At 35.4% G+C, this 21,116-nt stretch overlaps 1 protein-coding gene and 1 long non-coding RNA gene across 7 annotated transcripts in view; one reads left to right on the top strand and one right to left on the bottom strand.

Annotated features, from left to right (window-relative positions):
• Nucleotides 1-19,753, top strand: part of LOC145690426 (uncharacterized) — a 37,297-nt gene extending 17,544 nt beyond the window's left edge. Inside the window, exon 2 of the long non-coding RNA XR_014132211.1 lies at nucleotides 15,079-19,753. This is a non-coding gene — a long non-coding RNA (uncharacterized LOC145690426). The remainder of the gene's footprint in view (nucleotides 1-15,078) is intronic.
• Nucleotides 1,736-21,116, bottom strand: part of LOC145690425 (uncharacterized) — a 28,884-nt gene continuing 9,503 nt past the window's right edge. For 4 of the 6 annotated variants that reach the window (XM_081765288.1, XM_081765286.1, XM_081765287.1 and 1 more), the window contains exons 2-4: nucleotides 19,747-20,220; nucleotides 11,052-11,241; nucleotides 1,736-3,281 (exon numbers count right to left, since the gene is read on the bottom strand). In XM_081765288.1, coding sequence (XP_081621414.1) covers nucleotides 2,178-3,281; nucleotides 11,052-11,241; nucleotides 19,747-20,180 — 1,728 coding nt within the window. In that variant the 5' untranslated portion in view covers nucleotides 20,181-20,220 and the 3' untranslated portion in view covers nucleotides 1,736-2,177. The remainder of the gene's footprint in view (nucleotides 3,282-11,051; nucleotides 11,242-19,746; nucleotides 20,221-21,116) is intronic. The other 2 variants (XM_081765291.1, XM_081765290.1) reach the window with 2 other exon arrangements.

Raw genomic sequence — 21,116 nt, 5'->3', positions numbered from 1 at the left:
CCATTGCACCATCATATTCGCCTAAAGATGAGGACGATGTCAGCTCTCGAAACGTCGCAAGATATAACAGAATTTACCTGGCTGCTAGCCCGAGAAGATCTGTTCACAATACGCTGCCAGGAAAGCTTCAATAGATACGGCTAAAATTCTTGAGGGGTGCTTATAACCGTATAATATGTTTTTGGACAAAAAGTAAAAGTACCGGTGGAGACTCTTTATTTTTTTTCTTTTCCGTAAAGTTATTATGCCTGTTTTAGATTATTTTATTTTTACAATAAATGTACATATCTACAGCATGAGTACCAGTATATAAAAGTTACAGTTAAATAATAAACACTTCTTGATACTCTTTTCCATTTATTGATATGCTGCACATCCCAAAGGTGTTCTATAGGATTCAAGACAGGACTCTGTGCAGGCCAGTCCATTATAGGGATGTTATGGTCGTGTAACCACTCCGGCACAGGCCGTGCAGTATGAACAGGTGCTCGATCGTGTTGAAAAATGCAATCGCCATCCCCGAATTGCTCTTCAACAGTGAGAAGCAAGAAGGTTCTTAAAACATCAATGTAGGCCTGCGCTGTGAGAGTGCCACGCAAAACAACAAGGGGTGCAAGCCCCCTCCAAGAAAAGCACAACACCATAACACCACCACCTCCGAATTTTACTGTTGGCACTACACACGCTGACAGATGACGTCCATTTCCGGGGAAAGGCTGCGAAATACTGTACGAATCATGCGGAGAGAAAAATGGTACAAATGAGATCGCGGAGATTAATGTGAACTAATAATAAAAAAGGAAATGATGAAAATAAAACCTCTTAAGACAAAAATAAAGTGTATATATGAAATAGCATAACATATGACAATGTTTGAACGGATGATTAATAAAAGTTAATGATGAAGAAATCTTTTTTTCTGCTCTCACACCGAGAATCGAACCGGAATCATGTACACCTGAGGCACTAGCCACTAGACCAGCAGGGAGAGCTCCACGCCGGAAAGTGATAGACGAGAAACACATTCTCATAAAGCGTCTATTAACATCTTACTGTTGTTACCAAGAATAAAGTTGTTAGAAAGTACAAGGCAGTAATGTCAAATATAATTTATGAGACATTTTAAAAAAGTGGTGAGAAGTCTAACCTATTGTTGGATACGTCTAAAGTTTGGGAAACCATGGAAGGTATCTTGGTGTTTCGAGGCAAGCACGTACGCAGGAAATTATTTCGGATGGAGCTTCAAAGGTTTTCACGGGATCCAAATTCAATATGAGGATAAATTATATTAAAATTTTTAAGATGATCTCTAAAATTAGACTAAATTTACAGAAAATTCAGGATTTCCGGAAAGGTCAGAACACCCAGGACCCACCCCCTGCGTGGGCCCTCGATGATGAGCACGAACATTACGTCATTTTCAACGGTAATTATTGATATATTGAACGTCAAAATACTTTCGATGAAACTGCTCCTGTACGTATGCATATGAGTTATCTTTGAAAATAAATCTCTACAATGGCATGTTACATTGGTAGATTAAATACTGCAGAGTTCTTGTGATAGGTTTCGAACGCAGTAACCAAACACATACACTACCTTAGGGTGGCCAGATATAGAAGAAGAGGAAAACGAGACACCAGGCATATTGGGATAATTACACAGTTCACCAAGGTATTGTCATTATTCATACCAGTGAGGAAAAAATCTTTAGCTTTCTAAAATAACTACGTAGTTTTATTTATTTAAGTTTATTTCCATTTTAATTTTCATATTAACCTATTTCACATTTGACACAACCTGGAATTAGGAGCGTCAACTATTTCTTGAATTCATACATTTTTGATAAGTGAATTTCTTGTTAATGGATTGGTCTTTCCTGAAAATAATGTTGTCGTCAGTACAAGAAATTACTAGCAAACTACGTAACTATGAGCCAAAAACGCGACACTTAGGGAAAAAAAAAGAACATTTCGCGTCTTGTTTGCAGTTTTCTCGGAACAAGGAACAAATTTCTGAAAAGACGGACAATCCCGTTAAAAACGGAACGTGTGGTTTCTCTACTCTATCTAGATTGGGAGTACCGTAATATCACTGACATTTCAAACACTAGATTAACAAGGTACTCTTCTAACCCATAGGATAGCCGGTTGCGAGATAACATAACTCGGTATTTACTAACAATTGACCACGTCGTAATATTCACGCAGAACACCTATACTTCTTAATGCATTCAAGCCGTTTTCTGTCATCTCCCTGCACCAATGCATACTTACTTGCTCTATTTTAGTGCAAATATTGCAGATAGTTATTGCAACTTTATCAGTCATCTGACAACAACCACTTAAATCTAGTACTTTTAGATTTGCCAAATTGTTGTTAGTAAGAAGTTGTATAACTGCTTCAGGAGTTAACATTTTCCCGCAACATAAACGCAAACTTTCTAACTTGAGCTTAGCTATGCCTTGCAAACTTAGATCTGTGACATATGTTGCTCGTCTAACTTTTAGCTTGGTAAGTTTTTTCATATTTCCTAGACACAAGAACGCTTCATCGGTTAAATTCATTCCACTCACGGATAAACTAGTAAGAGTTGCACAGTTTTCCACCAAATATAAAATATCTTCATCTCTAATATTATCTGCTTTAGTGATGTCAAGTATTTTGATACATTTACAAGAGTCAACAATTATCTTGAGATCTATATATATACACTTCGGAATAATCAAGGATTTGAGGTACCGAAAACGATACGCTAGTTGAGCAAATGTTATATCAAACCACAAAGGAGCATGTATTGATAAATTAATTAAATTTGGACATTCTTTAAGAATTTGTTTTAAGTTATTTGTTTTCACAAATAATTCACTTTGGACAACTAAGGTACACAAGCTACTGCATCTATGTACTCTGTTCAATATTTCATACTGATGCGGATTCGAAACGATTTGCAATTCTTCCAACAACGGCGATCTGTCAAGAAGTTGAATAGTATACTCTTTAGACTGAGCTTTGTCAAACACATACTTTGAACCACGCCATAATATCGGATCATGCGCGACATTCTTCCACCGTCGACAAACTTGGCTCACACTTAACGCTAGATCACTGTATGGAACATACTCAAATACTTTCAGCAGTACTTGATCTGGTAAATGGTCAATTGGTGAACTAATATAAACATCTGAGTAACTATCACAGAATTTCTTTGAGTCCTCTTGTGAGACATTTTTCATACATGAGTTTCTATTGCTGTTTTCTAATTCAACGCAACGAGTACTCTGAAAAGAGAAGAAAAAGTCGTATAATTATAACTAAATATCAATTACAGTATACTCAGAATACTGATTTTCACAATTTTGAAGTTTTCAGGTATAATTATATACACAATAAATATCTTCGTTTCACAATTTCCTTTTCGAATTTTATTTACATTCAAATCATATGTTACCTAATTGCTATCATTTACATTAACAACATCTATGATTCCTACTGCTGTATATTGAAATTTAAGTATATGATTCCTAACGATTTAGCTCTACCGAACATTTGTCATAAATATTCAAGTAAAGAGGAATCATTGAGTGATTTTGTGGTCGGTGGGATATAATTAGGGGGGGGGGGGGAACGAGTTTTTCGCACTAAGAATTTGAAAATTTCGCGTTTCGTTTTTCATACTTCGCGTTTTGTCGCATTATCCAAATAAAGTTTTGCATTTTGTACTCTTGTGGAAAAGATACTCCCTGACTTTTTTAAAATTGATCCTTTTATTCATAGATTACTACAGCAATAAACCATCAATTACCTAAAAACAAAATACACTGATATTTCACTTGACATTGTATATTTCTCTTACAGTAAATTATATGTATATATATTTTAAATCAAACTGAGGGAAAATCAGTAACAAAATTTACTATGAGTAGGAAACTTTTGCTCTCTTCTGAAAACACATTGGTAAAGTTACATTTAAGCATTAAAAATAAGCATGTTACATGTTTCCACATTTTCCTCCTTCATTGTTGTACGCTTGTCACTTATCACCAGCCCATGCAATTGGCTAGCTAATTAAAACGGCTCCTCCCCATCCAGCTGCGATGGAGATAGCTAACGCGCAAGATGTTCTCTGTAAGTGCTCCATCGTGGCTAAGCGGTTAGCGTACGCGCCTGTGGCGTGGGAGACCCGGGTTTGATTCCCAGCGGGAGCTTACGTGGTTCGGATTCCACGTTAATCAGTAGGTGCACGTCTCACGTAGCCTCACTGCTGAAAGGGAACTTAACTAAAAATCAATCAATCAATGTTCTCTATAGCTGCGTCCGAATCACCCAAAATGCACCGTTCATGCCATATTTTACCGTTCCGTTAGCGCGAAACTGGCGTTTTTAAATTAATGAAAATATATTTTTAAAATTTCGCGTTATATCGCGTATTGTTGAAAATTTCGCGCAAAACTGCCAATTTCGCGTTTCATCGCGCAACAGAAACCAACGAAAGTACACATAGAATATCATAAAACGTCAAGAAACTAAAGATTACTTAATTCTGACGCATTTCGTTTCATCGCGCATTGCGAAAAACTTGTGCCTCTATATATAATTGAAGGGTACACGGAAATACCGATCTAAGTCCATTTTTAAGCTTTGTGAGAAAAAGTAAAGTGTAAGAACCATTTTCAGTTTGTCCTCGATAATTAATAAGTCTGTTTTTCTGTTCTTAAGTATTACACAGTTTTATTGATTTCTACACTCATTTAGATTACAATGATTAACTATTACAAATAACAAATACAGTTACAGAACAAAAATACAGAACCTTTCTTACATAAATAATACATGCATAGAGATAATATTTGACCTTGTCTCTTGTTTGTAGGGGTTTTCTTTACTGAAACCTACTAACTGTCTTCGTCTACCTCATTTTCACGTATTCTCAATGAACTGAAGTACTGTTGTGCTTCTGGCCCACAAAATTGATTCAAGAATTGCAAGTCCTTCAATTTTGTACGGGGAATTCCAATCGGCTGTTCCTGCTTTCTTGGAAGCAATGAATCTGCTCTCAGTTCTCGAAGTTGAGAGGTTTCTATGATTTTGTATGTTTCATATGGACCAAAGTATGACTTTCGAAGGTGAACCAGTGTATCCAGTGATCAACTCGTCTTTGCATTGAATCAGTGGGACTATGGAACTGAGAACTTCGATCGTTTTTTCGACAAACCTGTAGATTTTGATCGGTTTTCCAAAGTACACGATTCTTCCAAAGCTAAATTCCTGGGACATTGGTCACATTTTCGAAATACACAGTTTACTATATGTAAGACCACTATTTGTTGTATAAAATGATAATAACTACTCAAATTCGAAAAAAAAGAAAAAGAAAAAGAAAAAAAGACAGATCGTTATTCCCGTGTACCTTTCAATTGTACTTCGATTGTGATATCACGGACATAAGATTAGCTGTCTAATCTATACTAAACTACTGCAAAACATGAATTCTATATATGAATAAAAACTGAAAGTAGAGAAATGCGTAGTTACAAAATAATGCGTTCTAAAAGGATGATAAACGTTTAAGATTTGAGAGACATTTGAGTTGCTTTACACGCAACTAACAACCAATTAACCGAAAATAAGAAATAGTATGGCGTATTTCAACATCAGGATGCGACCACTAACATATACTGTTAAAGTATGACGGGCAATAACTCAGTGATTCCCAAAAACAGGCTTGCATTAAAGGCCTATGGCCTCCTCGATCACCAGACTTATCTCTCCTCGATCACCAGAGATCTGTGATTCTCATTTCTAAAGAGATTTGAAAGAGAAGGTTTATACTACAACCCAAGGAACATTAATCAGCAGAGAAGGAAATTTACAAATGCTACAAATTTTTTTTATTTTGATAATTAGGAAATATTACTGACATCTGGGAGTCGGTGAGAACACTTCCAGCCCATCTTCGGCTGATACATAAGCTATGTTAGGTTATGTCACTTCCTACGGATGTTCCAAACATGGGTATCGTTTAGTTCAGTAATAATCTTGTACTTGGTCTCACTTTTGTGCTCCTAGGTTCCTGACTCAGAGGTCACGGTCCGGAGTTACACAGGAACATCCATCTAAATTTTGGCAATGGATATGTTGGACCACTCTCTAAATTTCAGTAGGGATGCACAGCACCAATTCTTAAAGTTTGGAAAATGTTAAAATTAAAAATTTGGTCAGGTATGATAGGACCACAGTATGTATCTGTAAGTTTGAGTGGTTCATTTCATTCCCTTCCATGGGTTAATATTTTATCCTGCTTGATTAAATTGTATTGTATTATATGGTTGTATAGTTGAGTACATGGGTCCATTCTCTATCATAGAACTTGGTACATTGATACTCCTCTTTTAAATTTTGGGAGAGATAAAGTTACTCACTCCTTAAATTAGGGAATTGATGAAAAATAAATATTGATAAATGTTCTCTAGCACTTGAACATATACCGTGGTAAGTTTGGTTGGTCCATCTCGTCCCGTACTATGTAAAAAAAATTGCCAAAAATCCAAATTTGGAGATTTTTGACTTATTTTTTCTTCTTCGATGGTATTTGTACTTGCACTTCATGGTACTTGTATTTTATGGTTATATAGATAAGTGTCAATTCGCTATCATAGGATATGGGTACACTGATACTCCCCTTTCAAATTTTGGGAAGGATACATAAGACCACCCCTCAAATTCGGGACTTATCGAAAATATTGGTAAAAATTCTCTAGGACTTCGTATACTTCGTATCTTCATTCGTATACTTTACTATATTGCCTGTACTATACTCTTACCAACATTCATATGCGATAAGGTACGGTTAGGTTAGGTTAGCTTGTGCTTATTTAAATGCGGTTGTCTTACATATATGTGTAACGCCGATTTGCCAATTTTAAAATCATCCATTGCCTGCAAATGTGAATTGTATCAAGAGTTTGAAATTTTTACACAATATATGTAACCATAAGGGTAAAATTGTTATCGAACTTACGCTGGTGAGGATCGGAAAGATCGGACGGAGGCAGGCGAGTATCACACTCTATGAAGGGGCAGGCACTGTTCGAAAATTATATGACTTGAAACGTGTGATTCAATTATCAGTTTACTAAGAAACGATTTTGCAGTGCTTTGAGTATTAATATATATTAAACAGTTAGCGAAATTATCCTAAAAATACGATAAACAAAGAAAGATAGAACAAGGGAGCTTTTGCTAAAAATATGTGTACTTTAATTTCTACCTGGCAGAATATGCAAGGAGAGAAAGTGTCCTTCAAAAAGATTTAGATATATCTGTTCGCCCAATAAATAATTAATCACTATATTGTTTGTTGTACAGTGTGGCTTTGTTATTGTTTCTCTTTAGTACAATATTTCTAATTTCATTGTTGAAAAAAAAAAATGCATGTACCTCTTAAACTGTTATGGTTATATACGGAAACGAAACAAATCGTTTTCAGAGGCGGGTACCATGTAAACTTCTTCACATAACCCACTCAAAGCTGGTTTGTTTGTAACCAGGTAGCTGAACAGGAAGCGGAAATGACGTTTTCTTCACCAGCGTATAGTATATGTACCTCAGTCTCTCCTCTAAACATTCGTTTTTGTTTGGTGTTCGTCTGATACGTACTTCCTGAGCAACTGTAGTTTTTGTAAATGCTTGCAAATGCAAAAAAATGGCACTCCACAGACAACAAACATGGCCGCCATTCAGGAACACTTGTACATACGACAACGTGAATAATGTTATTGGCCTTCTCATACACAAGGTTCATCACAATAATTTTTTTTATAATTTTCGGAGATGGTCGTCGAGCAACCACCTCTAGATCATTTCGTATGGATTTACCCATAAGTGATTTTTACTTTTAGTATGGTCAGTATGTGAATTAAGAGATGTTTAAAGGGAGACGGCATATGTTTATGAAGAAAGAGATTATACGCAGTATAGTTCGCAGTACACTTCCATATGAATACATCCCAACGATACTTTTGCTTTTAGACGTAGTGAATTTCACTCTTATATTCCCCATTAATATTAACACTTGAGTATAAAATTTATATATTAAATTATATAACTAATCTATTTGCTGTATATTGCATACAATTATGTCATAAGGTATGAGAAATCTAAATTTGTATAACCTCTTTGTAACGCACACCTGTAATTTGCGGACAAATAATTATATTCTATCAGCGTCTGTTATGTCCTGTATTACTATGCTTTTATCAATTTTTGCACAATGTAAGTAAATTATTGTAATACAAGCCTTCAGAATTACAATTAATATATACATAGGGTGTTTCAAAGCAACACTAACAACGATTGGGAAGTGATTCCTGACACCAAGATAAGACAAAAAGTATAGACCAACCTGGATGCACAAGTGAATCTGCTCGGAGTTATAGACTGCCGAAAACATGAAAAAATGAAATTTGAAGGTCCATAGCTCTAAAACTATGGAACCTACCGTAGTCGGGTCAAGACTTCACTTGGGAACTAGTATGTGCCCTATTCAAATATCCAAGTTTCAGAATACCGCGGTACTTCCGCAACTTTTTTTTTTAATGGGGCAATTGGTGAGTATTTCAGATTACATGCCCGTAGCCAAACTACCTCTATAAAAATTGTTACACGAGTACGTTAGGATTATGAAACATATTTTTGGATAGCGTACATATTAGTTCCTTGACCCGACCACGGTAGGTTCCATAGTATTGGAGCTATGGAGCTTTAAAGTTCAATTTTTCATGTTTTCGGCAGCCTATAACTCCGAAAGGATGCATTTGTGTACCTAGGTTGGTCTATACTTTTTGTCTTACCTTGGTGTCAGGAATCACCTCCCAAATGTTGTCGGTGTTGTTTTGAAACACCCTATATATATAGGTACATAGATGTAGATATAAATATGGACTGAAAACGTTGTAGCCAACGAAATATACAAGGACACTATTTATATTTTACGTTGTGTAACTATTACCTGACCAGGATATTAGTGCGATTTTTGGAGGATGGCGCTGCTGTTGTGTTTACATCAGTTTCTAGGTAAGCGCGGTGGGACAGGGGAGCAGAGAGCGTCACTCTGCAGTGTATCCAACGATTTTTGAAAGTTACAGTTTACATGTTATTAAGTAGCCTTTTTTTTTTTTTTTTTTTTTTGCGCGCAATATTTCTTTTGCGCTTTTTTGTGCTTATTGAATGCAGGAATGGTTCATCATTCTTCCAATAATGCATATGTATTGTGTATAATGACATATGTACGGAAATTAACAATTTAAAAACAACATAGTACGTAAATGTGTATAAAAATTGATTACGATTTATTCGATTTCATTATAGAACAGGTGCATCCTGAAAACGCAGGAATGACGATGCCAATGACTAAAAGGTTAATGTAGGATTGATAGCTTAGAGACTTGCGCAATACCTTGTAAGTTTAAATCAAATTGAGGTTCGCGATTCTTGATTTTGTTTTAAGTGTACGTTTATCGGTTGACAAATAAATTATTTTATCGATTTTTAACCAAGGATGAATTCCAATACGTTTCCACTCAAAACTGTGGAAGTCTTCTCCGTTGGTCTATTGGCTAGCCCATGCGCCTTTGCTGTATGTTGTTCTGGGTTGAAATCCCAGTGAGGGCCCCAAAATTAATCTGTCTCCTTTAGCATAAAGAGCATAATCATGGGACGTTAAACTAAAGAAATTTAATTTAATTTTTTGAATAAACATATTGGGAAAAAGGAGGGGAAGAATTTGTCCTTCATTTTCTTTAAAGGGCTATTGGATAGCTTGCCTTTCGGGATTGACTTGTAAAATCTGATTACAATGCATCTTTCTTTTAGGATTATTATCGAAATCCAGCCTTTTGGTAAATGTGGAATAAAAATATTGATAAAACATTAGCGTATGAGTAATGTAAGCGTAAATATCATTGCTTCAACACATAATAAATTCACAACTTTTATTTATGAATACTTAAATTCCCCTTGAACTCCGTCTGAATTTCTTTGAGACTCTAGGTTTCAGGTGACAAAGAATTAACTATACTGTTTTCACACACAAAATAATCTTGAAACTTGGGAGAGGTACCCTGAAAATGTGTTTTGTTTTTTAATATGTACTTTTTTTTCCTGAATTTCACTAGAGTTATAAGAAACATTCAGTCGCTCCCATACCGCCCGCAATGTAGCATTGGGTATATTTCTTTTAAATAAAGTTTTCAAAATATGGCAGAAGTACTGGATTTTTAAATTACCAAACCATACTAAATAATGACAGGTCAGACATCAGAGAAAGTTATCCTTACCTACCATCTCAATCAGGGGCGGATCCAAGTCTCCTTCGGAGGTGGTTAGGAGTGTGGCGGTCAAAGATTATCATTTTCTCTCTGAACGGATGTCACCACATTCGAAAATAATTTCAATGCAAAAGAATGTTGTTACTCAAGATACTCCTTAGACAATTCATCGGAGATCACATGGTCCAACTTGGTCTCAATTTCGAATACGTCTTATCTCAAAACTATACAACGGAACTTGATTTAAACAATAAAAGCACAGTTGCCAAAGTATAACTTTGATTCACAAAGATGAACTTTGAGGTTTTGTTAATAGGAGAAGTAGGAATTCCTTACACTAGAATGCTACGAAATTTTTAGTGTTTCTTTGTATAACACTGAGGTTAGTTTCTTCGCAAGTTATTATCAAATTAATATGGACGTTGCATGTACTTTGTTTGCAAGTCCTTTAAAATGTTCTGGAAATAACTTACATAACTTTTGAAACAGTATTTGCCATAACTTGAACATATGCGTTAAGTGGTTTATTATGAACAGGACAAAAATAACTGAGATAGATTAATTACAAGTAATCTGGTTAGAAACACTGTTGTTTGTATTTTGGTTCCAAAACCGGCCGCCTGCACTCATTCGCTGGTCAGGTAATACATACAGTTAATTTGTTGTTAGTTTTCATTTTTGGTTTATTTTTATTTTACTTCTCAATAAAACAAATGTACTTACAATATCTTGTACCTTAGGAGTCGCTGCTTCTCTCGTTTCAGATAATACTGAATTCCTTGTATCTAACTCGCTAACTGAACACACGTGCGTTTCACCGTATAAACATTTCCAACATTTGATTGGTAACACATCAAGTAAAATCAGATCAGCTTTTGGCTTTCTTGGAATATGCTCGGACTTAAGCTGCCTGCTGAAAAAAAAAAAAAAAATCTACATAAACAAATATATATAGCAGCAACAGTAGAGTAACAAAATAAATAAGGGGCGTTTCAAGTGTAGATATGTAAGATACAATATTATTTTTCAAAAGGAACTGGTAACCAATCTATCTTCTAAACATTTTTCAATTATATCTGTAAGATCTTAGAAGAGAGGACGAAATTAGCTTTCGATAATATAATACACAGATATACACATATAGGAGCTTCAAACGAAAGCCTGACTGTAAGGCTTTTTTCTCTTTCTTGTAGCAATACTGTAATTATAATTTGTTAACACCACATTTTACTGACCACATTCCTTAAGTTTCAGAAAGTTCATCGTATATCGACTCTTCAGGTACTACTTTGCTTGAGACATTTGACAAAACTGCAGGAAGAATTGTAATGATTTGATACCTATTTGTGTATATCAAATAATAGTAATATACTGATACTTAGTTTCACGCCACGTGTTTAAATACATTGGCTGCCGGATATGAATTACCCAAAGTTATGTACCAGGCAAGGCTTTATTCAGGTATACACACTGCATGAAATACTTCTATCCATTTTATGCACATGGCCTGTCAGGGAAGTCATCTTACGTATTAATTTGATACACATGGCAGCTAATGTTAATATTTTGTTGATTAACTCTCCGGTGAACGCGTTTTCCACGAACAGACACTCCAATTTAAGTTTTCGTTGTTTTGCTACAAAGTTATGAAACGTTTAATTTAGGAAGCTACTGAACATAAAATAATCCTCCGACAATAAGTTAATAAACTCGAATAGAGTAGTAATAGAAAGAAGGAAAAGAAAGTATGTTTCACATCTCATAACTTTTAAAAATGTGTTGTTCACTCACGTTTTCTTATTGAGTCTGAAGTACACTGAGTCTACAATACTGTTTTGACAGTGCCTGTTGCTTTTCTCGGCAGCTCTGGGTAACTAGCTTACAACTCGTGTCATTTCTTAGACATGTTGCATTTCATTCGTATGCTCAGTTGAAAAAGACGAGATTAAATCATTTGCTATTGTAAATCCTTTGTACTCGAATATCTCTTCTTTTTGAGAGATTTTTACTTCCTACTACTAAATACTTTACATCAGGCCAAATGTAATGAATAACTGGTTTCATAAAATTGTACTGAATACTGAAAAGCACTGTGCAAGGTTATTGCTACAATCATTAACTTAACATGTTTACCACGAATTTCGTAATCACTCAAAACTTTTTGTTATATACCTGCACCAAGCCATTATAAATTTTGTTTCGCATGTAATGTAACAACTGTGTTTATAGACCTATTCTAACGTCAAAAAATATTTTATAAAGTTTCTGCCAAAAGATTGACTTTAATTTTGTGAATTAAACCAATAATAATATTCCTAATTTCTTAAACAAACTACGAACCATTTAATGATTAAAGCTTCTTGTTCTACACTGCATTAAATCACTCTAAAAATCTAATGTAACCGCCTTTTGCTAGGTTTTATATATATATATATATAACAGGCCTCTTTGAGGTCTAGTGAACTTTTGATTAGTAGTTAGATCTTGACAAATTTTGCTATCTGTTCCGAAACATTTTACCTGGAGTGTGTTCTGTCTTCAAATGACGAAGAATTCAGTTTGTTTACGTTTGTACGTAATTAAGACGGTGCTTGCTGAAAAAAAATATTTTTTTAAAAAAAATTTCTTTGCTGTTAAAAGTTCTTATTTATAATGGATCCTTACTGCATATCCAACCTCACTTTGTTTAAACTTAAACTTTATATATATGTATTCTGATGAAAAATGACTCAAATACATTTTTCAAATGACATCTATGCAAAACCTTTCTCTCTGTGTGTCCTAAGAAAGACTCGACACAGCAGCGCTTACATTTCTTGAATTCTTACATGCTGCTTTATTCTAGTTTCAATATTTGCTTTTGTCATTGCACGCAATATTCAGGACATTCGGAATTCGCCTGACATACACCTGGAGTAGTTTATCAATAAAACAGGTTTTTTTTATGTCCAGATAGGATTGTTTTTTTAATTTACCAATTATTTTATGGAAACATTTATATTCGTTTCTTGTGCTATTATCTGTAATCTAAAGTTATACTGACCTTCTTAAAAAAAAAAAAAAAAAAAAAAAAATGTTTAGTTTGTAGTATCCAGCTTCCTGACGCGTTAAGATTGTAATCATTTTTCAATCTTAAATCGACGAGGCTTGTCAATTGTTCTTATTGTTGTGGCGGTACCGATCTGTAAGTTTCAAGGAAAAAAAAATATTCAGACGGTGGCTCTAATTGCATTAGAAAGTTTTGACAAAGTGAGCATGGATAGGTAATGAAATCCCATTATAGGTAAGAACTACAAGAACTTTTAAGGACTAGAAATCAACCTTTACTATTTTTTCCAACAAATAATATATAATTGCAGAGAAACATAAGCAAAATTAACTTTATTCATTAACCAACAATATAATACTCTCAACAGAACCAAACAAGGTTTCGGAACAAAGAAAGAAACTTGTCAAGATCTGGTTACTAACCAGAAGTTCAACATACCTCAAGAGATCTGGTAACGAAAAGATACGAAATACGACTATCGCCAATCGAGCAGAAGCCAGTTGCATTCAAGACTTTTTATAGTGGTTTAATGCAATGAATAACAAGACGTTATTGAATGATTTGTGGCTTGTTAAAGAATCTCATTCCTTTAATTTTTAAAATTGAGCTCAAAGGTTTCAACAGTAATTTCATGAACTGTTTTTCTGAAGTCGACAAAACTCTACAAATACAGGATCTGCATGACATTAATAATAATAATAAAAAAAGTAAATCTCGTACGTTTATGATTATAGCAGTAGTTTTGCAAAGCGCCTTTCAGCTGTCAGCACAATTCTACAAAATTTGTTCTACATTACATTTGACTTCACAAACGAGTTACGATGAAAAATCTTCCAAAAGAAAAGTTGTTAAAGTACAAGGGATTTACAATAGTGTGTGTTTTAACCTCACTTTTTACGACAGAAGTATAAGACAGCATCCTAAGAAGTGAGAAGAATTCACGTCACGAATGATCCGAAGTTATCGAGGAAGAGGACGGGGATTGCAGAGACAGAAGAGTAGATTCCTAGTATATTTCAATGCAGAAAATAAAAGACGAGTGAACAACTCATTTCTTTTAAAAAAATATTAAGATTTTGTTTATTTTTTCTTATCATCATCATTACCTTCAATACATTTACTACACTTACTCTATTCAACTTAATTCTCGGTAAGTTATTTTATGTTTAGTTAGCTCCTTAAATTGTTTCAAAACTAGTAGTAAAACAATGATAAATCAAATTACAGAGTAAAAATTCAACGCACCTGTTCATGGAAGTTTGATGGACGCATCCACTGCAGGATTAATTAACAATATATAAACTTGTGATTTGAAATCAAAAATGAAAATGAAATGAAATCTGTGAGTTTTACGTCCCGCGGTTATGCCGGTTAGGCTAAAGGAGACGGTGATTATGAGAAATGAATGAAATGGTGGAGTGAAGAAAGTGGGAGGAAACGGGAGAACCCCGAGAAAACCCACGCACACGGTGTTTGTCCACCACAAAGTTCACTTGGCGGGAGCAGGGTTTGAACCCGGGACCCCATGCACCAGAGGTGAACGCTCTACCACTGAGCTACCGCGGCCCTCGTGATTTGAAATCAAGTATAGATTTAATACTATCACTCAACACATAAAAATAAGGGAAAAGATATATAATACAGGGTGAGGCAAAAAGATGTTAACATTAAATGGGTTTTCTTTTTATTTTTATTTTGCAGATTAAGCCATGGCGTGCCGATATTCCATTGAGTAACGAAAAAAAATTAGCTGCCTGCATGGAAGTTTTTCAGTCCCCAAACATCGTACAAGAAAAATTCACGCCCTGGACTGGACGAGAAGCACCTTCGCGCCTGACGATTGGTAGAATCTACGAGAAGTTTGTAATGAAGAGCTCCGGTTAAGACGATTGCAAGGGAAACAGTGGTAGAAAGAAATCTGTCCGAACTGAAGAGAATATCATCCTCGTCCTTGAAGTGATAGTAGCCAGCCAAATCAAGTTCTCGCGCAGACTTTCTCTAGAAATTAACACTTCTCAAATGTCAGTGGTTAGAATTTTACACCGTGATTTACGAATGAAGCCACCACTTGCAGATTGTGTAGCATCTCACAAACGCGGACAAGCAAGCACGTGTGAATAGTGTATAAATTATCTTTAAATGGTGCGCATGGAACCGGACATTCTGACACCATGTGATTTTTGGTTTGGACGACCTAAAGGACCGCACCACTCAGGTCATCGTTGCTATCCCTGCCCAAATTGCCCAGAGGGCCATACAATCAACAATGGACAAACTCCATATGTGCACTAAGCGGGATGGGTGCCAAATTGAAGCCCTGTAACCAAATCCTTGCCTTGTTATGTCACGCGAGTAAAACCCCATTTAATGTTAACATCTTTTTGCCTCACCCTGTATAATACCCTCGAGTGCAGTAGTTGCGGTTATAAATAGAACACCCTTTAGGAACCAGGTATGGAGGAACGAGGAAGCCTTCTGAAATTACATTAAAAGAAGTCTTTAATTTAATGTCCTGCGGTTTTGTCCTTTAGACTAATGGAGATTAATGACTAACTGTAATTAAATTTAACAATCTTCATACAGCTTATTTATGTAATACGACATGCGATTCTTCCTTCCTCGTGGTGGCTCTTCAACCTTTTTCTTCTTTATGATTATTACTGAATCAAGATAGCCGGTACTGCTGTGGGTAATTGGGCTAAGGGGTCATGTTAAACTTAACAACATCAGCACAGGTGACAGGACATAATGTTGCTGGATGACTTACCTAGGTCCTTACTATACGAAATCAAGCTGAGAGTCCATCCACTGAAGCCTTGGAAAATCCCCCAGACGTGACTTTAACGTCTTGCTTAAGTACAGCAGCTGTCTAACTGGAGCAATTCCTAGCACAAAATCATTTCTCACAACGAGTAGATACACGCAGCATGAAGCCAGCTACAGTAAACACTCAGTTACTGTTTCAGAATAAAATTATTATTCCCTCTTTTTACCTTCTATCTTCAATCTATCATATTTCATTTTGTAGTCTTGAGTCTTATTTACAGGCACTCTGAGCCTCTTGTAGCTTTTCCAAGTTCTAATGCTCCAGGAACATGTTCTTATCACTATACACACTTTTGTCATAAAAGGCACACAGAGCCGGCATTCCTTCATTAGCACAACAGACTAAAATCGTAGTGACGTCATTTCCTCTCTGTTACCATGGTGATAGCCAATTATTTTTCTACACAAACGTGAGTTGAAGTATGAGGTGTTCTGTAGTTTCATGTGCATACGAACAATGACTGTGAAATTATTTAGAATGTTCAAATACTTTGAGGACGAAGTGAAGTTGGTGGGAAAAGGTACAACAAGAAACAACTAGTCATGAGTGGTTCTGCACATATTTTAAAACAACTGTTAAAACAGTAATTCTTCGTGCTTGGAACACTGTATGTAATATCGATACCACTGAGTGAAAAATTTAAACTTACAGTGAATAAGATGGATGCACTTTGACAGATATTGTAAATATCAAAATGAAAAAAAAAAAAAAAAAAAGTACGACATGAAAAAGAACATTTCCGAGGGAATGTAAACTTGCACTTATTTCATTTTAATACTTCTCAATATAGGCCTATAATTTTCTCTGTATGAAACTAAATATTACTTACCTAATTGTTTTTCCCATCTCCTTTTTCTGCTTCATTCATGGGAAATGTGAAAAAATCGCTATCGCTATAATGTTTACAATCAGGCACATAACACATAACCATTTTTACGTTATTTCTCAGCCTTCGCTCGTGTTTGTATAGAAAATAAAATGGCGATCACCATAGCAACGAAAAAGGTGTGACGTCACACTATTTCAGTCTATTGTTATTTGTTATACTATACTTTTTTAAAACTGAGATTCATGCCAATCTTTCAATAATCCTTCAAATAGGGTAGCATACACAAACTAATAAGCTGAACTATAAATGCAGGAATACGTTTAAGTACTTCCTATTAGTTCTTAACACGCTAACGTGTTTCACAGTTAATGTAATACAAGGATGAATGCAATGTCTTGCAAGTCTTGCAATGTATCCACAACCCAAACTGCAGGTGCGTGTATATGCCGCTATTGACCGTAAGTCCAAGGTCAAACTGGCCCAAAAGGTAGTGTCGCAAACGAACTATTTAAAACGGAGCTAACACCACTCCGTCAGTATCTTCGGTCACTTTATAGTGGTAGTGACGATGAGCGCTCAACAACATCTGATACGTAAACTGTTACTGTATACGAGTTCGAAGTAAGTTCGAACTCGGGCATAACGCTAGCAGCAACCCAAAACATCTGTCATGCGGCATTATAGTCCGACCTTGTCCCTTTGGATTAACGGCTGCTTCGATCCACAGTGCATTTCCTGAAATTACGATGCTTCACCAACCAGCAGGAGGTGGAAACAGTAGTGACTGACTTCTTTGGACAAGACGTAGTATCGACTGGAATAGAGGAACTATCAGGAAGGTGGCTGCAGACAGTCCTACACGAGGGTCTATACTTTGAATGTTAACCTGCATTGCTTGTACTGTTATAAATACAGCTATATTGTGTACACCAGAAGTCTGCAAGACTTATGTCTCAGCTTACAACGAGATACTTTGTATCGGTCGATAATTACCTGTATCTTGGGCAGAAAGTGCTTCTACACAAGCACTATACCTGATATAATGTTACTTAAAAATAACAAAAGAAGAATGTTTTTAAGATATAAGAAATATACATTATTATTGTATAGTTGGTTGCTATGTAGTTGTTTATAGATACTCAATGGACATGTTTTGATTGCAAGTCAGTTTGTGTGAATATACGTTAAAGGAGAATCAACGAATAAATTATCTAATACTTATCATGGACTTGTAATTTCAGTAGAAAAGGTGATAATACTAGTGAATATAATTACGGAAGATATTTTAAGGTGTAAACAATTATTGCCACTAAAGATTTACTTATACTATTAGCCGAACCAGGGTTGACGACTACCTTTGGTGAGTCGTTGTAAGCTTTGTAATATTTATGTATTTCGTATAAGCAAGAAAGTTAAAATTACGTGTCTGCTTTATGAACTAACAAACAGCCCTTGCAGCAATACATTTGTAAGGTATATACAGTATTTTTTGGCATATAAGACACACTCAATTTTCTGTATTCAGTTTTGAGGAAAAATATTTTCAGTGCATGTTATATTATATATATTATGATATTTTTATGTATTACATTAAAAAAATGTAAAATTGCATTGTTCTGAGAATGTCTATTGAGTATATGGGTCGAGAACAAAGCATACTGTGAAATGGTAAATAGAGTGATGAGCATAGGTGGAGCTATGGGGGAGGCATTGGAGGCATGCCCCCCACAACTTTTTGACACAAAATGAAAATGCCACATAAGATGGCCACCTACCAACCGAGAAAAGGTCTTCCTCTTGCCCCCAGCAGACAATACCTAACTCTGCCCATGGTGATGAGTCACTGAATTTTACGAAGCTGGAATGCTGTTGTACACCATAAGAAAGCAAAGAAAACAATAAACTACTGGTACTCAGAAACAGGAAAACTTGTTGAAATTGAAATAATGTGCCGCATTTTATGGATGTATTTTCAAACAGAAAAAGTACGTCTAATATGTAGGCAAATAGGTATATAACCGTGTTAAGAACCGTGTCATCTATTCTAGCAGATAAAAGAATGAGCTTTAGATTCGCGAGAATCTTATTAACTTAAGCACTAACAAAACTCTTGAGTCATTCATTAAATACTATCACTAGGGACGGCCAAAATCTTCCGGAATTCGGAGCTCCTTCGTGGCTAAGCGGTTAGCGTACGCGCCTCTGGCGTGGGAGACCCGGGTTCGATTCCCGGCGGGAGCTCATATATTTTGGATTCCACGTTAATTAGTAAATCCCGTCTCATATAGCCTCGCTGCTGAAAGGGACGTTAAACTCAAAATCAACTCAACTCAACTCTTCCAGAATCAAAGTTCCGTTTTTTTTTTCGAATTCCGGGTTTTTCCAACATCAGAATTTGTCCGAAATCCGGATCTTTTTGTTATTTTACTTCCCGGACTCCGGAAAGTTACAATTCCGGAAATGGCCATCCCTAACTAGCACAATTGGACTATAGTGCTACTAACCTTAGCCTTACAATTTCAAAGATCTTATATTTATCTTAATCTAGACCTTTCACCAACTTTAGGTTACTCATTTTAACAACGTAGATAGCCTAAAAATACCTTTGCATTCCAAGTTTGTGGCAACGGTGGTCCACCATTCGAAAAACACAAGCAAACACCAAGTCATTATTCTTAACCAACAACAGTACTGAAACAGACTAAAATCTTACCTTTGGTTTGGTATTTTGACCTTTGATTTCTTCAGGCTGTTCTTTTGTATATTACTTTTTGATTCCAAAGTCGTTTTGTCATGCACTTTAGCTAATGAACTTGTTCTTCCTCTACACTGGCTTGGAACAGTTTTTCGGTTTTTAGGACGGGAGAGAAGTTTTTTATTTAAAGCAAAATTTTTCGGAAGGGATCCTAACTTGAAAGAACCTGCTGCTCCTCTTCCACTCACTCGAACTAAGGTTCCTGAGGTCACACCATTCCTCAAAAACTTAATAATATCTTTGGAGCACCTCTTCATATTAACACTATAGCAGTCACATAGATAACGCTTGATGGCTTGTAATGAAGTTCCTTTTTTGCCTCTATGACTTTTAATAGCACAATATATCATTTCCGATAACTCGGAGTTCGATGGAGATGTGTTCTTGGACATTTCGATGACTTAACGGAACTTTTTCTTAACTACCTTGCAGCTAAAGAGAAAGAGAAAAAAAAATACAGAAAAATAAAAAAAAAATCATAAATTCAATGAATTCATATTATTATTATATCTAATTATTAATTTTCAGTACCACATATGTGATTCGTATCCTGCTTTCTGGACTGTCTTGAACAAAATTCAGAAAGAGTTAGTAGTAGGTAAGACTATGATCCATCAGTAAATAAAGAATAGAAGAAGCAATACTATTCTTTTTTTAAAGAAAGCTATTAGATACAAAAATCATGAGATGTTCCGGTCTCCTCGCGAGCCTTTAATCACGCTATTAGATTCAGAAATTATCTCATCAATATTTTTGTCTAAAAAGTATTGAGCCTTTGATGGTTAAACAGGGTGTCAATACAATTAAAAAAAAAAAAAAAAAAAAAAAACTGACTTTCCGTGACCAAAGTTCCATTGAATAATTTAAAAATAAGAAAAAAGAAACTTCTGTCTCCACCTTCCTCATAAGCTGACCTTGTGCTCTCTCCACTTCTGTTCTTTCCTTTACAATTTTCTTTAATCCAAAAGAATATACATTTACAAATATATGCATTAGACCCATGTTACACTTACTATTTCATAAATTCAATAACTGACCAATGGACCTAAATAAATTTTTCCCTGACCAATTTGCCATTTCCCTGACTCTCACTGACTTTACAGAATGTGGACATCCAGTTAAATTAAGAATATATTTATTGTGATTTGAAATAGGGATGGCTAATTCCGAAATTTTTACTTTTACACCCACTTTCCGTTTTCTTATTTTTCCAATTCAGGTGGATGATATGGATATTTGAGGGATACCGTTGGAAAGGGCTCGTTATACTGAAGAAAATGGCGTTTGAACCATAATTCTAGACCAAATAGTAATGACGCAGTACATTT

This window comes from Thermobia domestica, chromosome 7, assembly GCF_964235325.1.
Source record: "Thermobia domestica chromosome 7, izTheDome1.hap1.1, whole genome shotgun sequence".
Taxonomy (NCBI): Eukaryota; Metazoa; Arthropoda; class Insecta; order Zygentoma; family Lepismatidae; genus Thermobia; species Thermobia domestica.
This window is presented reverse-complemented; position numbering and strand designations above follow the sequence as displayed.